Below are 23,655 nucleotides of genomic sequence, written 5' to 3'. Positions count from 1 at the left end.
ATTACGGAAAGCAATATGGAGGTTCCTCAAAATGCTCAAAATAGACTTACCATTTGACCCAGGAATTCCACTTCTAGGAATTTACCCTAAGACTGCAGCACTCCAGTTTGAAAAAGACAGATGCACCCCTATGTTTATTGCAGCACTATTTATAATAGCCATGAAATGGAAGCAACCTAAGTGTCCATCAGTAGATGAATGGATAAAGAAGATGTGGTACATAGACACAATGGAATATTATTGAGCCATAAGAAGGAAACAAATCCTACAATTTGCAACAAAGCGTGGATGGAGCTAGACGGTATTATGCTCAGTGAAATAAGCCAAGTGGAGAAAGACAAATACCAAATGATTTCACTCATCTGTGGAGTAGAAGAACAAAGGAAAAGTGAGGGAACAAAACAGCAGCAGAATCAGAGAACCCAAGAATGGACTAAGAGGTACCAAAGGGAAAGGGACTGGGGAGGATGGGTGGGTAGGGAGGGATAAGGGGGGGGGAGAAGAAAGGGAGTATTATGATTAGCATGTATAATGTGGGGGGTGGGGGAAAGGGGAGGGTTGCGCAACACAGAGAAGACAAGTAGTGATTCTACAACATCTTACTATGCTGATGGACAGTGACTGTAATGGGGTTTGTGGGGGGGGGGACTTGGGGTATGGGAGAGCCTAGTAAACATAATATTCTTCATGTAATTGTAGATTAATGATAACAAAATAATTTAAAAAAAAAGACAGGGTCAGAAACCTTTTTCTGTAAAGGGACAGTCAGGAAATAAGTTTTGAAGGCCATATGGTCTCAGTCACGGCAGTTCACCTCTGCCAGCATACTGTTAAGTAGCCAGGGACAGCAGGTGACAGGTCTGTGGGGCCCTTTTAGCCACTCTTTGCTGACCCCTTCTCTAAGAGGTCATACATGAAGTAGTTCCCTACCTTTAAACAAAATGTACTACACAGAATCTGAGAGGACTGTAAGCCAAACTCATGTTGTTTGTTGGGCTGTATTCACTGACGTTTATTTGATTATACACTCAATGGCTCTAGACTCTGAGTCTCACTCACTTTTTAGGGAGCAACAATGCCACTGTGGAACTATTTCCACATACATGTCTTCAGGCTACTAGACACCTGTTTCAATAGTAGCTCTGTGGTCAGATTCATGTGGCTATTTTTTAGACTGAGACATACAGAGGATTGGAAATTATCTCCCCTGCTGTAGTTTTGGAGGTTGCAGGCATTCTTCCCCTTTTCATGCATGCTTGGGGTATCAGTTACCACTTTTTACTGTTACCGGTAAGCCTGATTTTAGAAGACCCTCTTCTTCCACTCTTAATTTGTCTGCAGATAGCTTGGAAACTGGATAACCAAATTTTTAAAATGATGCGTAAATAACTGAGTGACAGTTTTAGCAGTTTTACAAGAGAAATACAAGCTTTTGGTGTGTGGCTTTTTTTTGAGATATCTCACAGGTTTTCCTATTTCTTGATTTTTAGCTGTTATCTAGATCAGCGCTTCTCAAACTTTAAACACACAGAGAAATCATCTGGAGGGGAATGTTGGCATACCTAAGGAATTTCTGATACGGCCAAGCTGTTCAGTCGACTACGATCAGACAGCAACAGCATTAGAAAACAACAGTTTTTGCTAACTGCTCATTTACTAATCTACATAAATTGCGCTTACCTCTTTTTCTTTTCTGAGGAAAGTGTCCTTTGACTAATCTGAGAGTGGCTGGGGAGTCCACACGCTTGCTTGCTCCAGCAGGGCTCTTGGGGAAGGAGCGGCACAAGTTCACCCTTTTGCTCTGCACCACGGGTAGCATGCTTGCCTTTCTCTTAGGCTGAACCCTCAGATTTGAGGCAGGACTTACTTGGACCACTGTTCCCTGCCTTGCTTTCAACATTTCTCCAGAATTCTTTTCTCTTTCAGTTTCTTTTCTTACTTCTGCCTCCGAGTCAAGAAATTCAGAATCAGGAGTCATAACTAAAGAGAATCCAGCATCACAAATTCCATCTGAAATACAAGGAGACTGAGGACACTCTGCCAATAAATCTAACACAGTTGATACTTCCAAAATGTACCCACTAGGATCTGAAAAAATAAGATTTCAACTGAGTTAAAGCATGTAAGGGGCACTTTTCAGGAGGAGAAGCCAAGTCAAAACCACTGGACAGTTGGCCAGTGGAAGCAGTCTCTTTTAGTCCATCCTGAGAAGCAGCAGTCAATGAAGGACTTTGGTCTACTTTATACAATTCTTGGAAATTATGCTTTACTAAAGTGTTTGGACAGATTCCTTCTTCGGTAAATGATTTCTGTGCTTCTAGCAGGGCACAGTTAAGGGCAGGTAAAACAGGTATCACCTTCAATGAGATGTCATCTTCAACTTCCAAGTCTTTCAACTCAAAAACACACACATATATATATATATATACACACACACACACGTTAAAAACCTGAAATGTTTTTGTCTTTGTTTTTTTACAAACACATGCAAGAAAAAAATGCTTTAGATCACAGCATTACAGGGTGGTTAAATATTATACACTTTTACAAATGGTAATCTAAATGTCAATTAAAAGACTTATGGGTAAGTTTAATGAATATGTATGTCATATGTATGAAATCACTTACACACACACACACAGAACTGAGACTCATTCAAATCTTATCACTAGGTTGGAATGAAGAGGGCAGACCTGCTTCCAGCTCCATCCCATATGACAAGGAGCCCAGCGTGAGCTCAGAGTGCCACCAGAGCAGTAGCACCAGCTTTTAGAGTTGGCATACTTGCTTTTCTACTTCTTAATTCTTATATTCTGTTTTTAAAATCTGTCTTTTATCTGTACTTATACAACATACTTGAAATTATTTTAAGTCATAATGCAAACTACCTGAAATGGAAAAAAGTAAAACACTTAAGTAGCCCCCAAATCTCATGGTAAGTACTGTTGTAAATTTCCTCACCCTCTCTATTAATTGAACATATACAAGTAAAAAAAATTAAGTAACAAAACCAACTAGAGTCTGTGTTTCACTTCCTTTGCCTTACTCACTCTTTGACTGACATGCTAACTTTTCAGCAAATCAATAACCTAAATAAAAACAGTAAGAAGGGGAAAAAGAGATAAGGTCAGGTCACTAAGTGGGTAATAAAATCCTAAAAAGTTTAAGAGTTATTGGTAATAAAAACCCACAAATAACAAAGGCCTCTGGTTAAGCTGACGTATGAATTATATCATTCTTCTTAAAGAAAAAGTAAATGAAAATTAAGAAACACTGTATTAGTCCTAGCTGAAGTCCTCTGCACTCCAGCAGGTATCATTAGGAAAAGAATGGCAAATATGAATACACAGGAAAATGGAGTTAGACATTAAAAATTCCTTTACTTGAAGTTCATCATTTGAAAAGGAACAAGTGAAGAAAAAAAATATTGAAAAACTTTTATGTACTACTAAAGGTTGCAATAACAGTCTTTTACTAGGCAACTGAATTATTTCACCAATTTGAAAAGGCAGAACCCAGAAAGATTTGTTATGAAGTCTATGAAAAAGAACTTTTTAAGTCTGCTAAGCAAGGTATCACTCAGTTTAAAACAAATAACCACAGCTCTGGGCAACCATAAATAGAAAATGTCTTAATGAACCAGACACAGAAGGAATTGAATACTGTAACATAGCACTCCACTGTTTGCTCAAACAGAAAGACTGTGTTGTACAGCACCCAATGGTACAGGCATTAATGTTCCTTTCTCAAGAAGTAGTTTACATTTAAAAATAAAAATGGAGTCAGAGCTCTTACAGAGGAAGGACGCAGTATGAAACAGGAGTTGAAAACCAGTGTAAAAGTCAGTTGTTTGACCTCAGGCAAGTATACATTTCAGTTTCATCATCTTTGATATGGTTATCCTAAAAATACCTCTTTTAATGGCTGCTAAATCAATTATACCTACCACAGTCAAATATACCTACCTGACATAGCAAATGTTTCAGAAATGCAAACAGGCATGGCCATTATGATTGGTAATGTTTTGCTTAGTCTAAAGAAGTGATGCCCAAGAAAGTACAGTTCTCTGCTTTAAGTGACTGACTTCAAGTTTTCAAAATCAACTTTAGAAACATTTTTGTATTGGTTGCAGGTTTATAAACACTGTATAGTTTTATGTTTAAACACACATAACAGAATAATAAAGAAACTTTCCTCATGACAAAAAGAAATGACTTGTTTACTTTTATTTATTTATTTGTTCAGCAAACTATTATTTTTAAGGCATCTGGCATTGAGAGGCAGTAGGGGTACAGAAGAATACAAGGTAGGCAGGAATAAAATAATTACAGTAACTATTTAAATTATATTGATGATCGGCCTAGAGGTCCTCATGGAAGGAAGAGTGGTGAAGGGAATCAATGAGTGAGTGATATCTGAACTGACTCCTGACACAGAAGACTGACAGGCCAGATCAGTGCTTCTCCTCTGATTTTATTCATTACTCAAACCCTGACCCCACCAAGAGTCTTTTTAGGCTTTGTTTCCTAACTGCCCTCTGAAATGTTAATACCACAGATATGCTGTATATCTATATCCATACTGTATAATACTTTTTTGCCCTCAAGAACAAATTCTTGGTCCTATGGGTGCCAACATCACTCAATGGAGGGCAGGAGACAAGCAGTCCCACAGATGGAGGGACTGTGTGTATGAAACCTTGAGTCTGATTATTTGAAAGGCTATGACCCCAATTTCTCCTAGCCATTGTTGTTCAAGAATGAATGAATTCAGTTTTGGATATGCTGAATTTGAGGAATATCTGAGACATCCAAGTGGAAGTGTCAAAAGACAGGTGGATACCTGCCTGTGAAGGTTAGAGGGAAGGATAAGCCTAAAAAGATGATAATGGATGAGAGGTATTGAAGAGAAGACACAGTTACCAGGGTCAGGTTCTACTGAGAGGTTAAGGAAGATGAGAACTGAGGGATACCTGACAGATGCAGTGAATTGGAAGTCACCCTGTCTCACCTGTTGAGGGGGATGAGTGGAGTAAATGTAGTCCATGCAGACCCATCTGGTCATCTCCAAAATCTACACAGAATGAAAATCAGAGGTGAGTTAGGTTGCTGATCTTTAAAAACCAAAGTCAACACATTGAAAAATATTTTTTCAAAAAAGTTGTCCTTACTTGTTTCTGATATTAAGGCTGATGATGTAAGTAAAATGAAAAAGCCCCGGTCCTCTAAGCATTTGATGATTGCCTTAAACATAAAAAAATGTGAAAGAAGATTTAATTTCTCTTCTCCCTCTACCACAGTAAAATAAATGAACCGTGAAATGTTAGTGTGTATGGGAATCAGGAGAATTTTGTCTCCAGTATCAGAAACTGCTCAAATAATCATGGCCTTGTTAGGGGTTCATATATTAACTAGACATCTCAAGGGTTAGTTTCAGAGTAGCGTTCAAATACATAACCAATCAAAAAACACTTAGCATCATTTGTTCACTGAGATGCTGAGCATTTCATCGTGCTGCCTAAGTAGCTGATCTGCTACCATTTACCACTACAAACTCCAGATGAACCAGACCTATGATTAGCATTTTTAAGTTCATGTTTCTATAAAACATGCCAGAATCCTGGAAGTAGAAAGACTGGAAGATATTATCCAATAAAAGAATCCTTTCTATATATCATAGAGATTGGAAACAGAAAATAACATAATTAGGTCCCTTGGCAATAAGAAACGCAGATGAAAATAAATCCGTCCTCTCTTTTTTTCCCTCTACCAGTCTTCAGTGGAATCTTGAGTTCAAGAAGAAAAAAAAAATCTTTAAATTTTGATATTTACAGTGACTTGGGGAATTTTATCCCCAAGAAGCAGGAGAAACTATCTTAAAGTTGTCATTCTAATAAGTCATTATTTCAAAAGCATAATACCCATATGTACCCATAACTATGAGATCCAATATTCTTGAAGTTTTTTCAGTTCAAAAAAACTAAAAATACAGAATTTCATAGAATAAAGTGGTAAAAGTCTACATCAAAAACTGATAGATTATAAGGCTACAAATACAGTAAAAATCTGCAAATTATTCAGTAACAATCAAGTATGAAAAAAAGCCTCTGTTCTAAGTCTTGTCTAAGAACTAAGTTACGACACTGAAGCTGCCTACACAGGAACAGTCACTGTGTAAGCCTCCATCTGCTGCACTCACAGCCCCAAAGCATTTGACAGTTCCTGTCTTTGTCTCCTCCACAGTTTCATAAGCTCCTCAACAGCAAGGGACTATGTTGTATTTTTGCTTCTAGCACATAGTAAGCACTCAAGACAGAACGACTGAATAGATATATTGATAGTTTCATGTACCCTAGCTTCCATGAAACTGCAAACAGGTCTAATCGTTTCGTTTTCTATTGGCATAAAAAGTGAAAGTGACAATAGTTAGTCTCTACGTTGTTCTGCATTTTAGTTTTGTGATATAGTTGAAAGCAAACTCCTCTACTTAAAACCATACATTTTTATCTTGCAAAAAATGTACAAATAAAACAGAAATATGTAGTATATGCTATTAGTCTCAAAATTATGTACTCAAAAGGTTAAAGTTCCTATTTTAACCTTTGTGGGGAGAAATCATAGAATGCTTTAAATACTTACTTCTAGCCTCTTCCATTTACACACAAAAAAATATAGGCATCCATGTCCTCAACACCCTTTTAAAGAGAGACTTTGCTCTGTATTGTTCTTAAAGTTCAGTTTTCTAGGTACAAACTCACATACGTTTTGTTCAAGGGATATTTACTGCTTGTCCACATACACCAGGCACTGAGTTGTCAAAGATGCTTAAGGCCTGGTATCTGCCTCCAAAAAACCCAATGTCTCTTTGCGGGGACTGATATGTAAAATTTATTCAATATATAATGAGGCAAGAAAAGCAGCATGAAGCACTGAGGAGGAAGGACCTTGTGCAACATGTCATTTCCTATGTAATTATTAGTAGTAAACAGGTTTCAGAGCAAAGTTCTGCACCAAGTCTACTGCTTTCCATAGCATTCACAAGTAGTCCATTAATGAATGCATTTTTTGAAAGTATCTTTGGACTTCCTTCTTTTTGTTTTCCAAATATAAAAGGGACTATGCTTCTTCAAGAAAACAGACTACAATCCTATAGCAGATATTTAATGGTAATTCACCCAACCTCTAAAGCTGCTGGCTCCGCCTCTTAAAAGAAAGGTCTTCCTCTCTGTTGGGGAGCACTACTGCAGACTGGTGGGACCGACCTTGTACGCAGATCTGGAAGGTGGGCTCTGACTGGCTGGAGCTAACAAGCACAGTCCATTTCCTTTCAGTTACTGGGTGAGGGATATGCAGGTGACATAAACTGTGATAATGAAACTGACAGATGGTTTGGAGGAGGGGTTCTCTCTATCGAGATACAAAAAGGAAGCATGTAGTTCTGACTGGCAGCCTTGGGAAAAAACGATCATGCAGAAGGGGTGAACTGAAAGAGTCCTAAGCAAATAGTGTTTGGACTGGCCTTATCGCCTAGAATTGAAAAGTAAGCCTTAAAATCCCTTTACTGTTCAAACTAGTTCGGGTTTTCTGTTAAATGCAACTCAAAGTATTGTGACACCATCTCTAAGACAGCTTACCCTCACAGATTATATACATGTTACATTTTAATTTATCAATCTCTTCTCTCTACTATGGGGGCAGTCTGTCATGCCTTGGTCACTGCCCCACACTTACACCATTTCCTTTGGGACGCTTATTAAGTAATCACTCACTAGAAAGTCAGCATCTGCTCCTGTCCTCACACTGAGGAGCCCTGGTTAACATAATGGGGAGAAATCTTTGGACTTGGAATTTCTCAGTAGAGATTTACTTTTTAGATTGCGGAAACAATAGAAGCACCAACTTTTTTATTTCCTTATAAACCTATGGATTGACACAGGTCACTTTTAAAGAAGTATTTCACAAGTGGTCCTTTAATTAATGCAGAAACACTAGTGATTGACTAAATTCTTCTATCGTAAAACAAAAACAGCAACAACGGATTTGAGAAAACTACACTCTTATTCTTAAAATCAGGAGTATAAAGTGACTAGTGAGACAAAAACTAAGATACAAAAGGGATGAAAATGTTAGCTAATAAAATATTAGGCCAAAAATATGTCAATAAATATTAAAAGATGAAACTCCTTTCAACAAGCTAAAGTAATTCAATCCAGGCACAGCCAACTAATAATTAGATACCAATTTAAGGAAAAAATAATAATTGTATTTTAAATTGATGATCCTTACCAATTGCTTACTTTGAATGTATTCTGTTAGTTTATCTATTTTATCCCCTGTTTGTTTGATAGTTCCACCTCATACATGTTGAAGCATAAATCTTGGCAACAGACTGGAGAAAAGCAGATAAACAGAACATTTCTTACTTTAAATCCAAATTTTTTATAGCCATTTTACTCATTTTATGTTAAAAAGATGAAAGAAAAAATAGCACTACTATTCAGAAGACAGTTATCATTCATTGTTCTTGGCTATAAAATTTAATAAAGTTACTGCATTTAGCATTTAAAAACAATGCTTTCATTTATACTGACACTACAATGATTAAAAAGGCAAATACATACTATATGAATAATATAAACATCAGTGTTCCATGAATTAGTCATTTAAATGACCAAAAAATTTCTTTCTCAGGTTTTCTGGCTTCCTCTTCCTTCCACCATGAAAACTGTTCTCCTTGAAAGGCAAGGTCATGACTTTCCAACTATTTGTAAGCATATGCTGCTTGCTCACTTCCCTCGGTATTCTCCATTAAAGCTAGTCTTTGTCCTCTTAGATGAAACTACCTTTCAGTTTCTAGTTAGCCTCTGAAGAACTGAATCACATAACAACTCTGCAACTTTCCAAAATGCCCTTTTAAGAATCACTTAAGGCAAAGCAGAAGAGTATGTGTGTGTGTATATGTGTGCATGTATGCAAGAGAGTGGAAAATAATTGGAACAAAACCCAGGACATGCAGTGTATCATTACATTTAACAGACCTTTCTCTTCCAAGTAATTCTGTTTTCTAAAGGCAGCTTCTGGTAATCTTTTTCTCAAAGACGACACTTTCATTATATACTTAAAATCTAGTTCATATGGTCTAAAAAACAAAACAATACCATGCATTGTAATAAACACTGAATATATCTATAGCTTTATAATTGTTGGTTTTCTAATATAAATACAAACAAAAGTATCATAACCACAAGTCCTTAAATTGATACTCCATATCAAATAATGTTCATATTTAAAAATATTAATAGATTTTTAAATATATGGCCCCATAGACCATGATCTGCAAATACGTTCACATTTTCTGAATGTATTTTTGGTGTAAGCAAAATATCCAGATGTATGGAAGAACTACGCACACTGGAATGAAAATTTTCTGAAAATTAAGCTATGTAAGAGTTGGAAACTTCTGACGATCCTGGGTTGCAGTGCCACAGAAGGAACTGCATCCAGACTTTTGCATCATTTCTCCCGACATCTTTTTCCCTCTTCAAAACTTATTTTGAAATACTTGTAGACTTTATAGATGCCCTTTCTTCCCTTAAACACTTCTGTGTGTATCCTTAAAATAGGGCTTTTTCCTTATACAACCACAAAACAATTAGCAATTAAGTTAACAAAGATAAAGTACAATTGTTTACTGCACAGACCTTATTCAATTTTGTCAACTGTCTCATGAAGGTCCTTTATGAAAAAAGAAAACAATTTTGGGGTAAAGGGTCCAGGATTCAATCCAGGATGACACACTGTGTTTAGTTATGTCTCTTTAATCTCCTCTAATCTGGTATAGTCTCTGAAGTCTTTATCTTTAATGACCTTGACATTTTTGAAGAACATGGACCATTTACTTTCCAGAATATTCCTCAATTTAGGTATGTCTAATGTTTCCTCCTAATTAGTTTGGCAGGAATGCCACTGATATGTCATTCTCTGTGCATCGTATCAGAGCACATGATATTTTTTCTAATCCTGGCCATGCTAACCTAGTCACTTATTTAAGATGGTAGCTATAGTTTTTTTTTTTCATTGTAAAGTCTGCACTTTCCCCTTTGTGATTACTAAGCTGTGAGTAAATATTGTGAGATGTGTATAAAACTTATTTCCAGACCAAGGTCTGAATTTAGACCTGAGTTTAGGCCGCCTGTGTCACAGCCCTGTGCTGGACATATCTACCTCAAAGTACTTTAATCCAAAACAAAGTACAACTGCTCTGCCTCACACCAGAGCTGATTAAGCAAGACCCCAAAATGAGAATTAGAAACAATTATAGAAGCATTAGTAGAGAACACAAACTCAACACTTACAGTTGTGCTGGAACCACTGAACTGTAAGAGGACCAAAGAGTGATATCACACAGCAAACAGCCTTGAATAATTAACTTCCCTTTCCATGGAGAGAGAACTTTAAGAAATGAAGGAAGAAAAAACTGGTTATTTCATTTCTGAACAAAACATTGGCTTAAAAAAAAAACCTAAAATAATTAATTTCTTACCATTTTCACTGAGTTCAAATCTAGAAACAAAAATAAAAAAGTATTTTTATAAGAGCAAAGGAAACAAATTCACTGAAACAAAGACACACATAATTACTTACATGCTTTTATGAGCTGCCACAGCCATCCTTTTCGGTTCTCTGTACTGAAAAGCTACAATTGCATATGGACAGAGCTGCCTGGGTCGCTCAGTAACAGTGCTGCCTGAGAGTTCATAGAGATAATACTGGAAGAGGAAAGTAAGTGTTATAAAGGTAGTGCTATGGAATTCCACACACACCAAGTTCATCTCAATCCCACCCAGTTCTGAAATTTAACACATTAGATTCAGAAATGCACATTAGGAATTATTTATTCCCAGCTGACTACCTGACTCAGTTCAAATGCATGAAAATGACTCATCTTATGAGAGACTTTATTAGTATTTGCAGCCATGTGGCAATCATAGCCAGGAGATGGGCTAGTATAGTTAGTTGTGTAATTCTCAGACACAAACTTGACTTTTCCCTAGAATGAAAATATAGACACTAATCAGATGCCTTCAAAAAGCAGTAATCTTCACTTGATGATTCACTTAAAAGTAGCTTAGTAAGGATGGGGATGTGATTCAATGAAGAGTTAACTACAATTCTTAGAAAACTATCTTAGGACCACCAACAGTTTTATTTTCCATGAATCCATTAAAATTGTATTTGAAAATCTAGTGTGGGCATCTTTCTGGGGCAAAAGCCCACAACTTTTATCACAACATCAAAGGAATACATGGGTGTCCCCCCTCCTCCTTCTTTTGCCCCCTCCCATCCTAGTTCACAAAGTCTCAAATCAAATCACCTTTCATCTAAACAAAAGAAAATTAAGATTTGAAAAGAACCATTTCTTTAAAAGAAAATGTATATAGCCAATCAAATTGGCTATTCAATGACTATAACATAAACAATGACAAATCAAATTTAAAGTTTCAAAAGGTGAGTATCCAAACTGAAGTACTAAGCTATCAATTATAAGTGACAGACCAAGATACTTCTACTATGCCATGTCCCAGTAAATCAGCAAGGAATAAGTAACACAGTAAAGAGCCACAGGCCACTGGCCCTGATTACTGAACAGTCAGTAGTATTCCCAATCACAAATTTCTCTTCATCAAGGGTTACATGTCTCCAAAGAAAAGAAAAAGGTGGCCAAGTTATCATACAATGAAAGTCATACAATGATTTAAAAGCTGTTTTGAATAATATAATGACATACAAAACATGTACCAAAATAAGGTGTGGGATTAGAGGCAACTTTCATTTTTATCTTACAAGAATTTATTTATTTATTTCCTGTTAGGGTCCTGCTTCTTCATTTACAGGATCACCAAAGGAAACTCTAAGAAGCCGAAGACTATAAATAGTACTTCTCGGTGAGCAATCACAACCTGTATCTTCTCCACAAATATTCTTATGACACAGGATATGCTGGCTCTCCACAGTAAAGTAAGGAGGGCTGGAAGCAACATGGGCAGACATGAAAACAGCCATATCCACCAAACAGAGTGGGATCCAGGGGCAGGAGACCACAGCGAAGTACAATGTGACATGAATAAAAATCAAGCGTTTGGTATCTGAGCTAACAGGTGCTCTGTAGCAGAGCTACCACACTTGTCATAGGGTAGCAGAGGAACACTAAGGCAAGAATAGCCCTGACTGTGCAACAGGGCAATGCTACTTTCCCTTCAGATCCTGGGGACAAATTTTGGAATATAAAGACTTCACAGTTTTAAAAAAAGAACACTGGTAGTGTTGGGTTTATAGCCAAAGAAGTTAAGATAGATAGCATAAAAGCTAAAACAGAAGCAAAAACAAGACTACAGAATAGGTCCTTAAAAAGTCCACAACCCGTTAAAATCAGTTTTCCTACTATTTGAGTGAAAATTCTAATTGCATGATTCACTTATCTTGGACTATTTAAGGGTATTTAAGAATTTCTAAGGTCGCCAGTTACAGGAGCCACACTGAAACTATGAACAAGGTTTGGATATTTAGGGATAAAAAAGAAAGGTTTTCTTATTTTGACAGTTTAAAACAGACAGTGAATGTTGGTTCCTCAATTCTTTTCTCATAACTGTAATCTCATTGTTTTATAAGCAGCTACTTGTTTCCTGTTATCTAACGTTTAAAAAGTGGCACTGTGGGACAGGAGAGAGGGGAAGACTTTTCACTGATAATATTACCTTTGCATTATTTTGAAGTTTTTAAAAAAACATACTCATAGATAAGCTATTAAATGAACAAAAAAGCTCTGTCTTAAAAGGAAAGCAAAATTTGCAATTACTTTTCCACAATTTTGACAGCTGTTTCTAATGAGGACTATGTTTAGTAATGGATCTGCAGAAAACTTTATCACAGACTGATAACCCTTAGTTTTTAAAAGGAAAATTACATAGAAGCATATTTGGACTTTACTGTAATTAGATTAAAAATCACAACGTAACCAGGCTTCCCAGGATGCCATAGTCTTGCCTAAAGATCGTCTGAGTATTTGGAAATGTACACACCTGCAAAACACGAACTGCGTGTCACTGTTACATATACAAGGACCCTACCTGGAGTGATCTGAACTGAATGAGACAGAAGTCAGTATGAAGCTTTGGGAACTACTTACCTTTTAATATTATTGGAGATATTCTAACAGCATGGAAAGGGCTAAGACACAGAATATAGCTGCTTGACAACTGAATGTCTAGTTGGACACAATAACTAAAAAGGGATAAAAGTATCACATTCTTGGAAAACTCTAGGTTAGTCTGTTTTGTCTCCAGGCAATCATTCCATGAAAAGGCCTGTGGTACAGGTCTTGATTCTCAAGTTATTTTTTGCAGAAAATCTAAGTATTCTTACGTAATAATATGTGAGGTTTACTACATGGCAAGTCTGTGCTAGGCAGCAGTGATGCAAAGGGAAGTAAAACAAGGCCCCTGCCTTCAAGCAGGTTATTCTCCAGATCGGAAGGTCTAGGAAGGCAGGGGTTTATGTCTTTGTTCACTCTGTAGCCAAATCACAGCCCAACATGAACACGTATGTGACCATTTGTCAGGTGCCTGTTGTATTTACGGCAAAGAGGAATGGAAATAAGTAAGTAAGTAAATGTGTCAGGGAAAGGAGTGCTCTAGAGGGAGAAACAAGCTTCTCAGTTGAGAACAGAGTGAAAAAACGTATGGCAGCATAAAACAGCACAAATTACGTAAGATGGTGAGCCACAGTGTGAGACTGGAATACAAAGTGGGGTAAGCTGAGGGTGAAAAGGAAGCTTGGGACTGAAGAGAAAGATTCTTGTAGGACTTGTCATCAGCTTGGACTTCGTTCTGTGCAGCAGACAACAGCGGGGTTAGCAGTGGCAGTGGGCTGCTGCTTACAAGAGAGGTAAGTCCAAGGGGGCCACTCTAGAAACAAGACCGACTAGACAGCTGCTGTGAGAGCTGAGGCCAGAGACAAGCATCCCCAAACAACAGCAGCAGGGAGCGCAAGCTGGAAAGGGCAGATTTCAGAGACTGCTGAACAGAGGCATGTCTTTGGCAATACAGAAGACAATGGTGAGAACACTTGCACACCGTAGGAAGAACAGTGAGCTTCTGCTCGGAAACCGGGGTCCCACTTGCAAGTGTTCACTGATGACTAATAACCACGTGACTGAGGGATATGTCACTTCATCAGGGATGGTGGGCTTGGATCAGACACACAAACCACAGGGTTCTCAGGACACTCTAAAAAGATCAATAAGCTTTTAAAACTATAGAACACTACATGAACATAAAGCATCACTATTAGACACACAGAACTATCTGTTTCTATTTAAACCAAATTATAAAATACACACAGGCAGTAGTGTTACCTTGTTAACAGTCCCAGGCTAGTGTTTAAGAAGCATGTGTGTTCATCAGGAACAGTCCAGCTTCTACTCGACCGCCCTACTGAAGTCAGCCTCTCAAACATCAACAATAAAATGACAGGACTGTAGTACTGTAGAAAAATGGTCTTGTTTTTTTAGAGATGTAAGCTGAGGTGTCTCCTTGTAATTTACTTACAAATTTGTCGGTGAAAACAAAATAATAATGATCTAAACAAATGAAGAGAATAATGCAAACAATTACCTGGTAGACCCAGATGATAAGTGATTATATCCTGCTCTCTGCTTTTTCTATGTTAGCACTTATCATAATGAAATGGCGGGGAGGAAAAGAAAAGGGGAGAAGAAAAAAAGATTTTATGTGAAAGTGTTATTGGGGTTATGAATTTATCCCCTTGCCATGTCTTTAAAAGAGCTGAAAGTAAGTTTTAAAAAACTTTTGTTTTAACAGAGAGCTACTGTAAGACCCAGCAATTCTACTCCTCGGTACACATCCAAAAGAAATAAAAACACTAGTCTACACAAAAACTTGTACATGAATGTACATTGCAGCATTTTCATAATTCAAAAGTGGAAACAACCAAATGCCCACCAGCTGCTGAATGGATAAAGAAAATGCAGTATAAACATACAATGAAATATCATTCAGCCCAAAAGGGAATGAAGTACTGGGACATACTACAACATGGATGAACCTCAAAAACACTAAGTGTAAGACATTAGTCACAAAAAATTAAAGATGATTTCAGCTACATGGAATGTCTGCAACAGGCAAATCCATACAGACAAAAAGTAGATTAGCGGCTGCCTAGGCTGCTGGTTGTGGGGCATGAGGAGTCACTGCTGATGTACGGCGTTTCTTTGGGTGATGAAAAGAGTTTAAAATTGACAGTGGTGATGCTTGCACAACCTTGTGAATACACTAAAAAACACTGAAATTGTACACTGTAAATGGGTGAATTGTATGGTGTGTGAATTTTATCTCTACAAAGCTGTAGTTAAAAAAAAAAAAGTCAGCAGGTATCTAGCAATAAAGCCCAGTCTCTCAGTCCTCCTCTCCAAATTCTGCACCTGCCACTAATACCCTTCCTTTGGTCCTTCTGCTTTCTGTAAAATCACTTCCTGATTCTTAGTGGGACTGTTCTCGACTCTTTCTCCCTCTATCCATCTCCCCATCTCCCCACCCTTTACTCCCGTAATGTTCCCAAAGTTCTATTCTTTGCCATCTTTTTCTTTTACACTGTTCCAAGTAACAGTATTTTTGGCTTAACTAACACACACCCCACTGCCACCACCTTGAGCCTCAAATCTCCAGTCCTAATCCCTTTTCCTACTATTTTTACCACCACCAGGTTATCTTCCAGAAACACTTAAGAAAAACTCATAGTTTTTCAAATTTAACTCATGAAGGTAGTAGTGCCCATTTACTGAGGGTTTAATAGGTTTACATTCTGGGCTAATGTAATACAGTATTACATGTTAGTGTTAGTGTAATACTGAGGCTAATATATAGTCTCATGTAATCCACACAACAAACCTAGATAATAGGTTATTTTACAGAGGAGGAAACTGAAGCTTAAAGACATGCAGTGCTAATCCACATTCTTAACCACAAGATCACCTTTCTCTTTTAGCTTATCAGCCCTCCTACCATTCTCCTCTGGTTGTGTCTACTCTACTAATAATATCATTGTAGTGTAAGTTTAAAACCTTTTATTTGATTACTTCCTTTCTCTTCCTCCTCACATTCCATAGTTGCCAAGTTTGGTCGGTTTTATTCTCTATTCCTCCTGCCATTAGGTAGTCTGGAAGAGATCCCTTGCTAGCCTCAATGACTATACTAATCTCCTGGCACTTGAAAGACATCTTCAGTATCTTTTCTAGTCGAAACAACCTTTAAAAAAAGTTCTGATCATGTAAGTCCTACTAGGAAACCTGAAGTCTTAGACTCAAAGCTCATTTATATCTTTAAATTGTGATTCTAATGACTAGTTATCATTACTATAATGCTTTTAATATACTTATCTTATGAAATTAACTAAAACCGACTTCATCTTGTAAAGAAGAGATGCTTATTTCAGACTTACCTTTTGCTGGGTCACCCAATGTGGTAACAGCACTGCTGCCAACACGGAGTCCACGCTGACATACCAACTTTGCCTTTAAACAGAAGAGAGCACTTTGCTTATCAGTTTTGGGAGAGGCAATAAAATAACACTTGCAAATTAATACAGAATCTGTACACCGTATGTATTCATGGCACAAAACCAAGCTTAAGTCAGGTACTTGTGTTCTGTTCTGGTTAATAGAAGTTTCTCATCAAGTTTCACCATTTCTGTTAGCAAAAAATGTCACCATGAAAACCAAATTAAGCAAGCGTATAGGTAAGTCTTCTCTTGAAGATTTCTTTTCAATTACAGTTTTAGAAGTACTATATTTGAAAATGTCTTATCCTCAAATGCCTTTTTTAGTATAAATCCATAGCATATCTTATTTGGAAGTAGCTGATTAGGTAAATAAACTCTTCCGGTCTTATTATATAATTGTTAATTACTATATAAATGTTAATTATTCTTTAAATCAATCTACCCTTGTTCCTTAAAAGTCATAGACTCAACCAAAATACTTTCTCTGAATTTGAGTCAGATTATAGATCACTATATTGTTAAAATTGTACCTAGGAAGCCATACACATCTTTGGAAACATGTCCTACACACAGCAGTCTCCTCTGACATTTTAGGTACAAGCAACAGTATGGATGCTCAATCTTCAAAGACAGGCATGAACTACTCCAAGGAAATAAAATGCTGGGAGAGTTCTCCTAATTCACAAAACCATGTAACTTAAACCTGAAAAACCTCCATAAGAAACACAAAGTATCTATGTAAACCATGATCCAGACTGGAGAAATATCCATTCAACCCATTAATGATATCAGTTTTGCTCATTAATATCACAAAATTAATTTCATACAATCTAATTCCCTCACCTGGTTTTCCGTTTCAGACAGAAGAAATCCGTAAGTTTCTTTAAGTTCTTCCTCAGTATAGTTATTTGTTTTTTTTTCTTGGTAAAAAGTTTTGTACTGTGTATAAGAGAAATAACCAAATGCTATAAACATGTTATTCTGCTTTGCAAATCAATTTTTAAAAACACATCATCTGAATCCCTCCTGCTAAAAGACTAATGAAATAAGACTGTTTTTCTATTCCCTACATATATGGCCTTTCAAGCGACTATTTCCAAGGATCTTTTATCTCATCTGAAAAGTGATAGCTAAAAAGAACTAGGGTTATATACCAAATCCGATGGGTCTACTTCTTTAAAACTAAAATAAAACTAACACACAGACAGAGCGTGTACCAAGCACCTCACCTCATTTAAGAAAATGTCATTTTTCACCAAAGTCACTTGACTGTACTGAAAACCATGCTCAGATGCAGAGTCCAAGTAAGAAGTATGGAGAATTGAAACTGCCCTCTGGAAGAGAGAGTCTGAACTCAAGGATACTGTCTCAAAAACTGTAAAACACAAACAAAAATAACACAACTGTTTAAGATAACCAAAGGATGAGGTTCAAAGTGGCACACTAAAAATCACTGAATATTTTATCTGTACTGCTCTTTCCTGTATACCTCAGACTTCTACAATGTGTTTGGGCTACCATATCTGTATATCCTAACAGACCTCTCATGTGAAGAAAATAATCTGAACGGATTGCAAGAGGGTAAATTACTTTAAATATTAAGAGCAAAATAAACCCTGCCAGACCCCACAGGCCTTTTGGTTTAAGCTGCGTGCGTGGCTGATAAAAACAGATGCAACCATAGTATCAAGTTGTGGTCAGTAATCACTGAGACCAGTGTTTTTCATCCAAGTCTTTTGCTGCTGTTGTTGTTGAAACAGCACTGATACCTAAGGTTATGATGGTTTCAAATAAACAACACAGTGGTTTCAACATTCACCCATACTACCAAGACCTCACCCCCTCCATTGCAGTGACCGTCTATCAAGGTAGTGAGATGTTACAGTCATTAATTGTCTTCTCTAATGCTGTACTGCCTTCCCCGTGACCTACCTATACCTATATTGTGATTGAAAATTATAGTGCCCCTTAATCCCCTTCTCCCTTCCCACCCACCCCTTTGGTAACCACTAGTCCCTTTCTCAGTGTCTGTGAGTCTACTGCTATTTTGTTCTTTCTGTTTTCCTTTTTTTTATACTCTACAAATGAGTGAGATCATTTGTTATTTACTTTTCTATGCCTGGCTTATTTCAGTGAGCATAATACCCTCTACATCCATCCATGTTACTACAAATGGAAGTATTTTTCTTTTCTTTTTGTGACTGAATAATATTCCATTGCATATATGTACCACCTCTTCTTTATTTATTCACTTTTGATGGACACTTAGGTTGCTTTCATATCTTGGCTATTGTAAATAGTGCTGCAATAAACATGGGGGTGTGTACATCTTTTCAAATCAAGGATCTTGTTTTCTTCGGGTAAATTCCTAGGAGAGGAATCACTGGGTCAAATGGTATTTCTATTTTTAGTTTTTTGAGGAACCTCCATATTGCTTTGCACAATGGCTGAACCAATTTACATTCCCACCAACAGTGTAGGAGGGTTCCCCCTTCTGTGCATCCTCACCAGCACTTGTTCCTTATCTTTTGGATGTTGGCCATCCTAACTGGGGTGAGATGATACTTTACTGTGGCTTTAACTTGCATTTCCCTGATGATTAGTGATGTGGGGCATATTTTCATGTGCCTGTTGGTCTTCCATATTTCTTCTTTGGAGAAGCGTCTGTTCAGATCCTCTACCCATTTTTTAATTGGGTATTTGCTTTTTGGGGGTTGAGGTGTGCGAGTTCTTTATGTATTTTGGATGTTAACCCTTTATTGGGTAAATTGTTGATGAATATATTCTCCCACACAATAGGATGCCTTTTTGTTCTGCTGATGGTGTCCTTTGTTATACAGAAGCTTTTTAATTTGATGTAGTCCCACTTGTTCTTTTTTGTTTGTTTGTTTCCCTTGCCCTAGGAGATGTGTTCAGGAAAAGTTGCTCATGTTTATATGCAAGAGATTTTTGCCTATGTTTTCTCCTAAGAATTTTATGGTTTCACAACTCACATTCAGGTTTTTGATCCATTTCAAGTTTGCTTTTGTGTGTGGAGTTAGACAGTAATCCAGTCCCATTCTGTTAGATGTAGCTGTCCAGTTTTCCCAGCACCAGCTGTTGAAGAGGTTGTCTTTTCTCCATTATATATTCATGGCTCCTTTATCGTATATTAATTGACCATACATGTGTGAGTTTATATCTGGGTTCTCTATTCTGTTACATTCATCAATCTATGGGCCTGTTCTTATACCAGTACCAAATTGTTTTGATTACTGTGGCTTTGTAGTAGAGCTTGAAGTTAGGGAGAATAATCCCCCAGCTTTGTTCTTCTTTCTCAGGATTGCTTTGGCTATATGGGGTCTTTTGTGGTTCCATATGAATTTTAGAACTATTTGTTCTAATTTGTTTAAGAAGGCTGTTGGTATTTTGATAGGAATTGCATTGAATCTGTAGATTGTGTTAGGCAGGATGGCCATTTTGACAATATTAATTCTTCCTATTCATGAGCATGGGATGTGTTTTCATTTATTGGTGTCTTCTTTAATTTCTCTCATGAGTATCTTTAGTTTTCAGAGTATAGGTCTTTAACCTCCTTTGTTAGGTTTATTCCTAGGTATTTTATTCTTCTGGATGCAATTATAAATGGAGTTGTTTTCCTGATTTCTTTCTGCTAATTCACTGTTAGTATATAGGAATGCAATAGATTTGTGTATATCACTTTTGTATCCTGCAACTTTGCTGAATTCAGGTATTAGTTCTAATCATTTTTTGGTGGAGTCTTCAGGGTTTTCTCTGTATAATATATCATCCGCAAACAGTGACAGTTCAACTTCTTCCTTACCAATCTGGATGCCTCTTTTATTTCTTTGTGTTGTCTGATTGCTGTGGCTAGGACCTCCAGTATTATGTTGAATAAAAGTGGGGAGAGTGGGCATCCTTGTCTTGTTCCTGATCTTAAGAGGAAAAGCTTTCAGTTTTTCACTGTTAAGTATGACATTGGCTGTGGGTTTGTAGTATATGGCCTTTATTATGTTGAGGTACTTGTCCTCTATATCCATTTTGTTGAGAGTTTTTATCATGAATGGATGTTGAATTTTGTCAAATGCTTTTTCAGCATCTATTGAAATGATGTGATTTTTGTTCTTTTTGTTGATGTGGTTTATGATGTTGATTGATTTCTGAATATTGTACCATCCTTGCATCTGTGGAATAAATCCCACTTGGTCATGATGGATGATCTTTTTGATGTATTTTTGAATTCAGTTTGCTAATATTTTGTTGAGGATTTTTGCAACTACGTTCATCAGGTATATTGGTCTGTAAATTTTTTTTGTGGTATCTTTGGTTTGGTATTAGAGTGATGCTGGCCTCACAGAATGAATTGGAAGTATTTCCTCCTCTTCTGCTTTTTGGAATACTTCAAGAGGGATGGGTGTTAGCTCTTCTTTAAATGCTTGATAAAATTCAGTCATGAAGCCATCTCATCCAGAAATTTTTTAAATCTATGCCACACTTTGATAAAGTACCCTTCCCATCTTCTCACCAAATCCTCAAGGCTCTCACGTCCTTAGAGGCCTACTATTGCACACTCAGCAAACACATTAGAAGTTATTGTATCTTTGGGGTTTCCTCACCAGCCCAAGCACACCTATTAGACTTTACGTTTATGGGTGGTATCATAAAATCACTTTTTTTTTTCATTTTACAAAAATAAAACTTCACTTTTTTTTTTAAAGTGCTTTTCTCAAACCATACCCATGTGCTATCCCAGAGATTCTGCCATGGCCCTCCCACAAGGGGCATGTTTCCTAATTGAGAATTACCAACTCTATCCAGTCTTTTCTTGATTGAGACTTTGTACCTTTTGATTTCACAAGTCTTCACTTTGGCAAGAACTGAGCTTAATGAATTCTCATAACATTTAACCATTTGATTTGTTCATTCCATTCAATTTGTATCCTCTCTATTCTATTTAACAAGGTTGAGGCAGGAAGGTACAAACTATAAATAAAAAGAATGAATAACTTATATAGCACCGGACTTTTGGTCATATAGTATAAATAAGTATATTAACATGGATTCCTGCTTTTCCCAGAACTCTGCCAATTACACTAAAGTTAAAGAAAAAAAGAACATTTTATTTAAAATGAGAAGGAAAAAAAACTTGATTGTTAGAGAAATGAAAATAAACATTTCAGTGAAATCAATCTGAACTGTCCTAACACTTCATTTATCAAGGTAATTTAAAAATACTGTAATAAGTAGTGTCAGAAATTAAAGACTTTAAATAGCAAGGAAGGAAAGACAAGAGGATGAAACATTTAAGAATATTTTGAAGTTGGTATGTCTGAACTAAGTCAATTGTTTTACTTTTTCTCAGTTTCACTTCCTCTTTCTGTATCAGTATACCAGTGGTGTAAAAAATGTGGATATTCTAAAGAGATTCAAAGAGCAAAAGACCAGTGATAATAATCATGGTTTTCTTTAGCAGCACTTCTCAAACTGGGAAGCCTATGCTTTTGCAAATTCATCTCATAAATAACCTATACAGCTAGCTGAAATGCAAAGCTGGATTCCTTTAAAAATTATAATTTTGGAAATCTTGTATTTATTTTTTAAAAGGTGATATAATATTTAAAAATCTAAGTATATATACTCTTAGGCTAAATATTTAAGAAATATATTGCTTACAGTGAAAAAAATAAAAGTTGTAGCTTTGGAAATGAATATCCTATGATTATCAACTTCTCTAAATTCTACAAGATGTTGATAGGCTCAGATTTTAAGTTTTGTAAGTACTGAATACTATATATGCACCCATTTTTTAGTGTTAGTGCACAGTGAACAAAACTGTGAGAAATTGTGTAGTTAAAAAAACCCCAATCAATGAAGCTACCTACCTAACACAGAGGTTCCCAAATAACATATAGGTGGTCAGAGAAGACTTCATTTACACCAATGTGGGCAGTACTTACTGTTCCCAATAAAGGAATGAATAAAGGTAAAGATTTACAATAAACAAAGAGGAACAAGTAGGAAATGAATTCTTCTGTGCTTATTATTATTTCTTTTTCCCTGAAACTACTCATGGTTAAAATGCTTCCACCTTTAGGTCAGCATTTTCCAGATAGCAATATATTTATAAAAGCAATAATTTTATGGCTCGCAGAAGGAAAAGCATGTCAAAAGCAAAGCTGTCGGAAAACCACAATAAATCTTGATTCTTTCATGACTTCATAATAAATAACCTGAATTATACTTTCAAGAAAGACCAAGTTGCCTGGTTTGTCAATAAGGGGATGAAAATCTTATTGAGAATTATTTGGCATTGTCTCTTTTCTTACACCATGCACTTTCTTTTTTTTTACCTTATCAGCAGTAAGCATTTATTGAGCAGTTACTACGCACTATCTTTTTCTGCACCATGCACTTTGATTTAAGAGTCTAACTCTTGTACAAAACAGTAAGAGCACTAAATGAATGGTCTCATTTTTGCTGAGGAAAACACATGCTTTATTTAAACATTAAAGGTTATCAGAGTATTATGAAAATCGAGAGTGAGCTATTCCACAAAGAAACCTAGAACAATATCTAAGAAGGTAACTGGAAAAGTAACTGTCTGTGAAGTGTGGAGAGCATCCCTTCGGGCTCAAGTGGCCAATAGAGAGTGTGTGGAGGAATGTTAATGGCTTTGGAGAATGAGTTAAAACTCTTTCCTGTAGCATCTGTCTTTGGGCACATTTCTCTGCTATTTGTGGATTCAATGTTAAAAGTTAAGACAAGCTTGACGCTAGCTGGATTCTGCTCGCTGTCTTTTTCTCAAACTCCATCAGACACACTGAGTGTCTGAGTTTGGACAATTTTTTCTCTCTTTAATTACTAGTAAGAGGAATTAGAAAATTATAAACCAATTTCTGATGTTATACCACAGGTACCTATTTCCCATTCTAGAAGCATGTGGTCTAAAAGCAAATAATGAGATGAACTAATGCCAGCATCCTTCCTAGGTGCCAGAATAATTCTTACAAAGATCAGCCACTTCTCCATCTCTCCAGGACTTTCACGACCACATCTCCTGTTTGTTCAGTAAGCAAGAGCA

At 36.6% G+C, this 23,655-nt stretch overlaps 1 protein-coding gene across 27 annotated transcripts in view; it reads right to left on the bottom strand.

Annotated features, from left to right (window-relative positions):
- TASOR2 (transcription activation suppressor family member 2) overlaps positions 1-23,655 on the bottom strand; it is a 252,793-nt gene that overhangs the window by 200,942 nt on the left and 28,196 nt on the right. For 9 of the 27 annotated variants that reach the window (XM_057498129.1, XM_057498132.1, XM_057498134.1 and 6 more), the window contains 3 exons: positions 17,804-17,949; positions 17,418-17,513; positions 16,515-16,587 (listed from right to left, as the gene is read on the bottom strand). In XM_057498129.1, the coding sequence (XP_057354112.1) occupies positions 16,515-16,587; positions 17,418-17,513; positions 17,804-17,949 (315 nt within the window). Of the gene's footprint in view, positions 1-1,680; positions 2,406-5,010; positions 5,074-5,170; positions 5,244-7,179; positions 7,407-8,285; positions 8,389-9,026; positions 9,139-9,700; positions 9,735-10,354; positions 10,452-10,542; positions 10,563-10,643; positions 10,769-10,911; positions 13,079-16,514; positions 16,588-17,417; positions 17,514-17,803; positions 17,950-23,655 lie in introns of those variants that run through there. The other 18 variants (XM_057498150.1, XM_057498154.1, XM_057498152.1 and 15 more) reach the window with 15 other exon arrangements.

This window comes from Manis pentadactyla, chromosome 3 (assembly GCF_030020395.1).
Source record: "Manis pentadactyla isolate mManPen7 chromosome 3, mManPen7.hap1, whole genome shotgun sequence".
Lineage (NCBI taxonomy): Eukaryota > Metazoa > Chordata > Mammalia > Pholidota > Manidae > Manis > Manis pentadactyla.
This window is presented reverse-complemented; position numbering and strand designations above follow the sequence as displayed.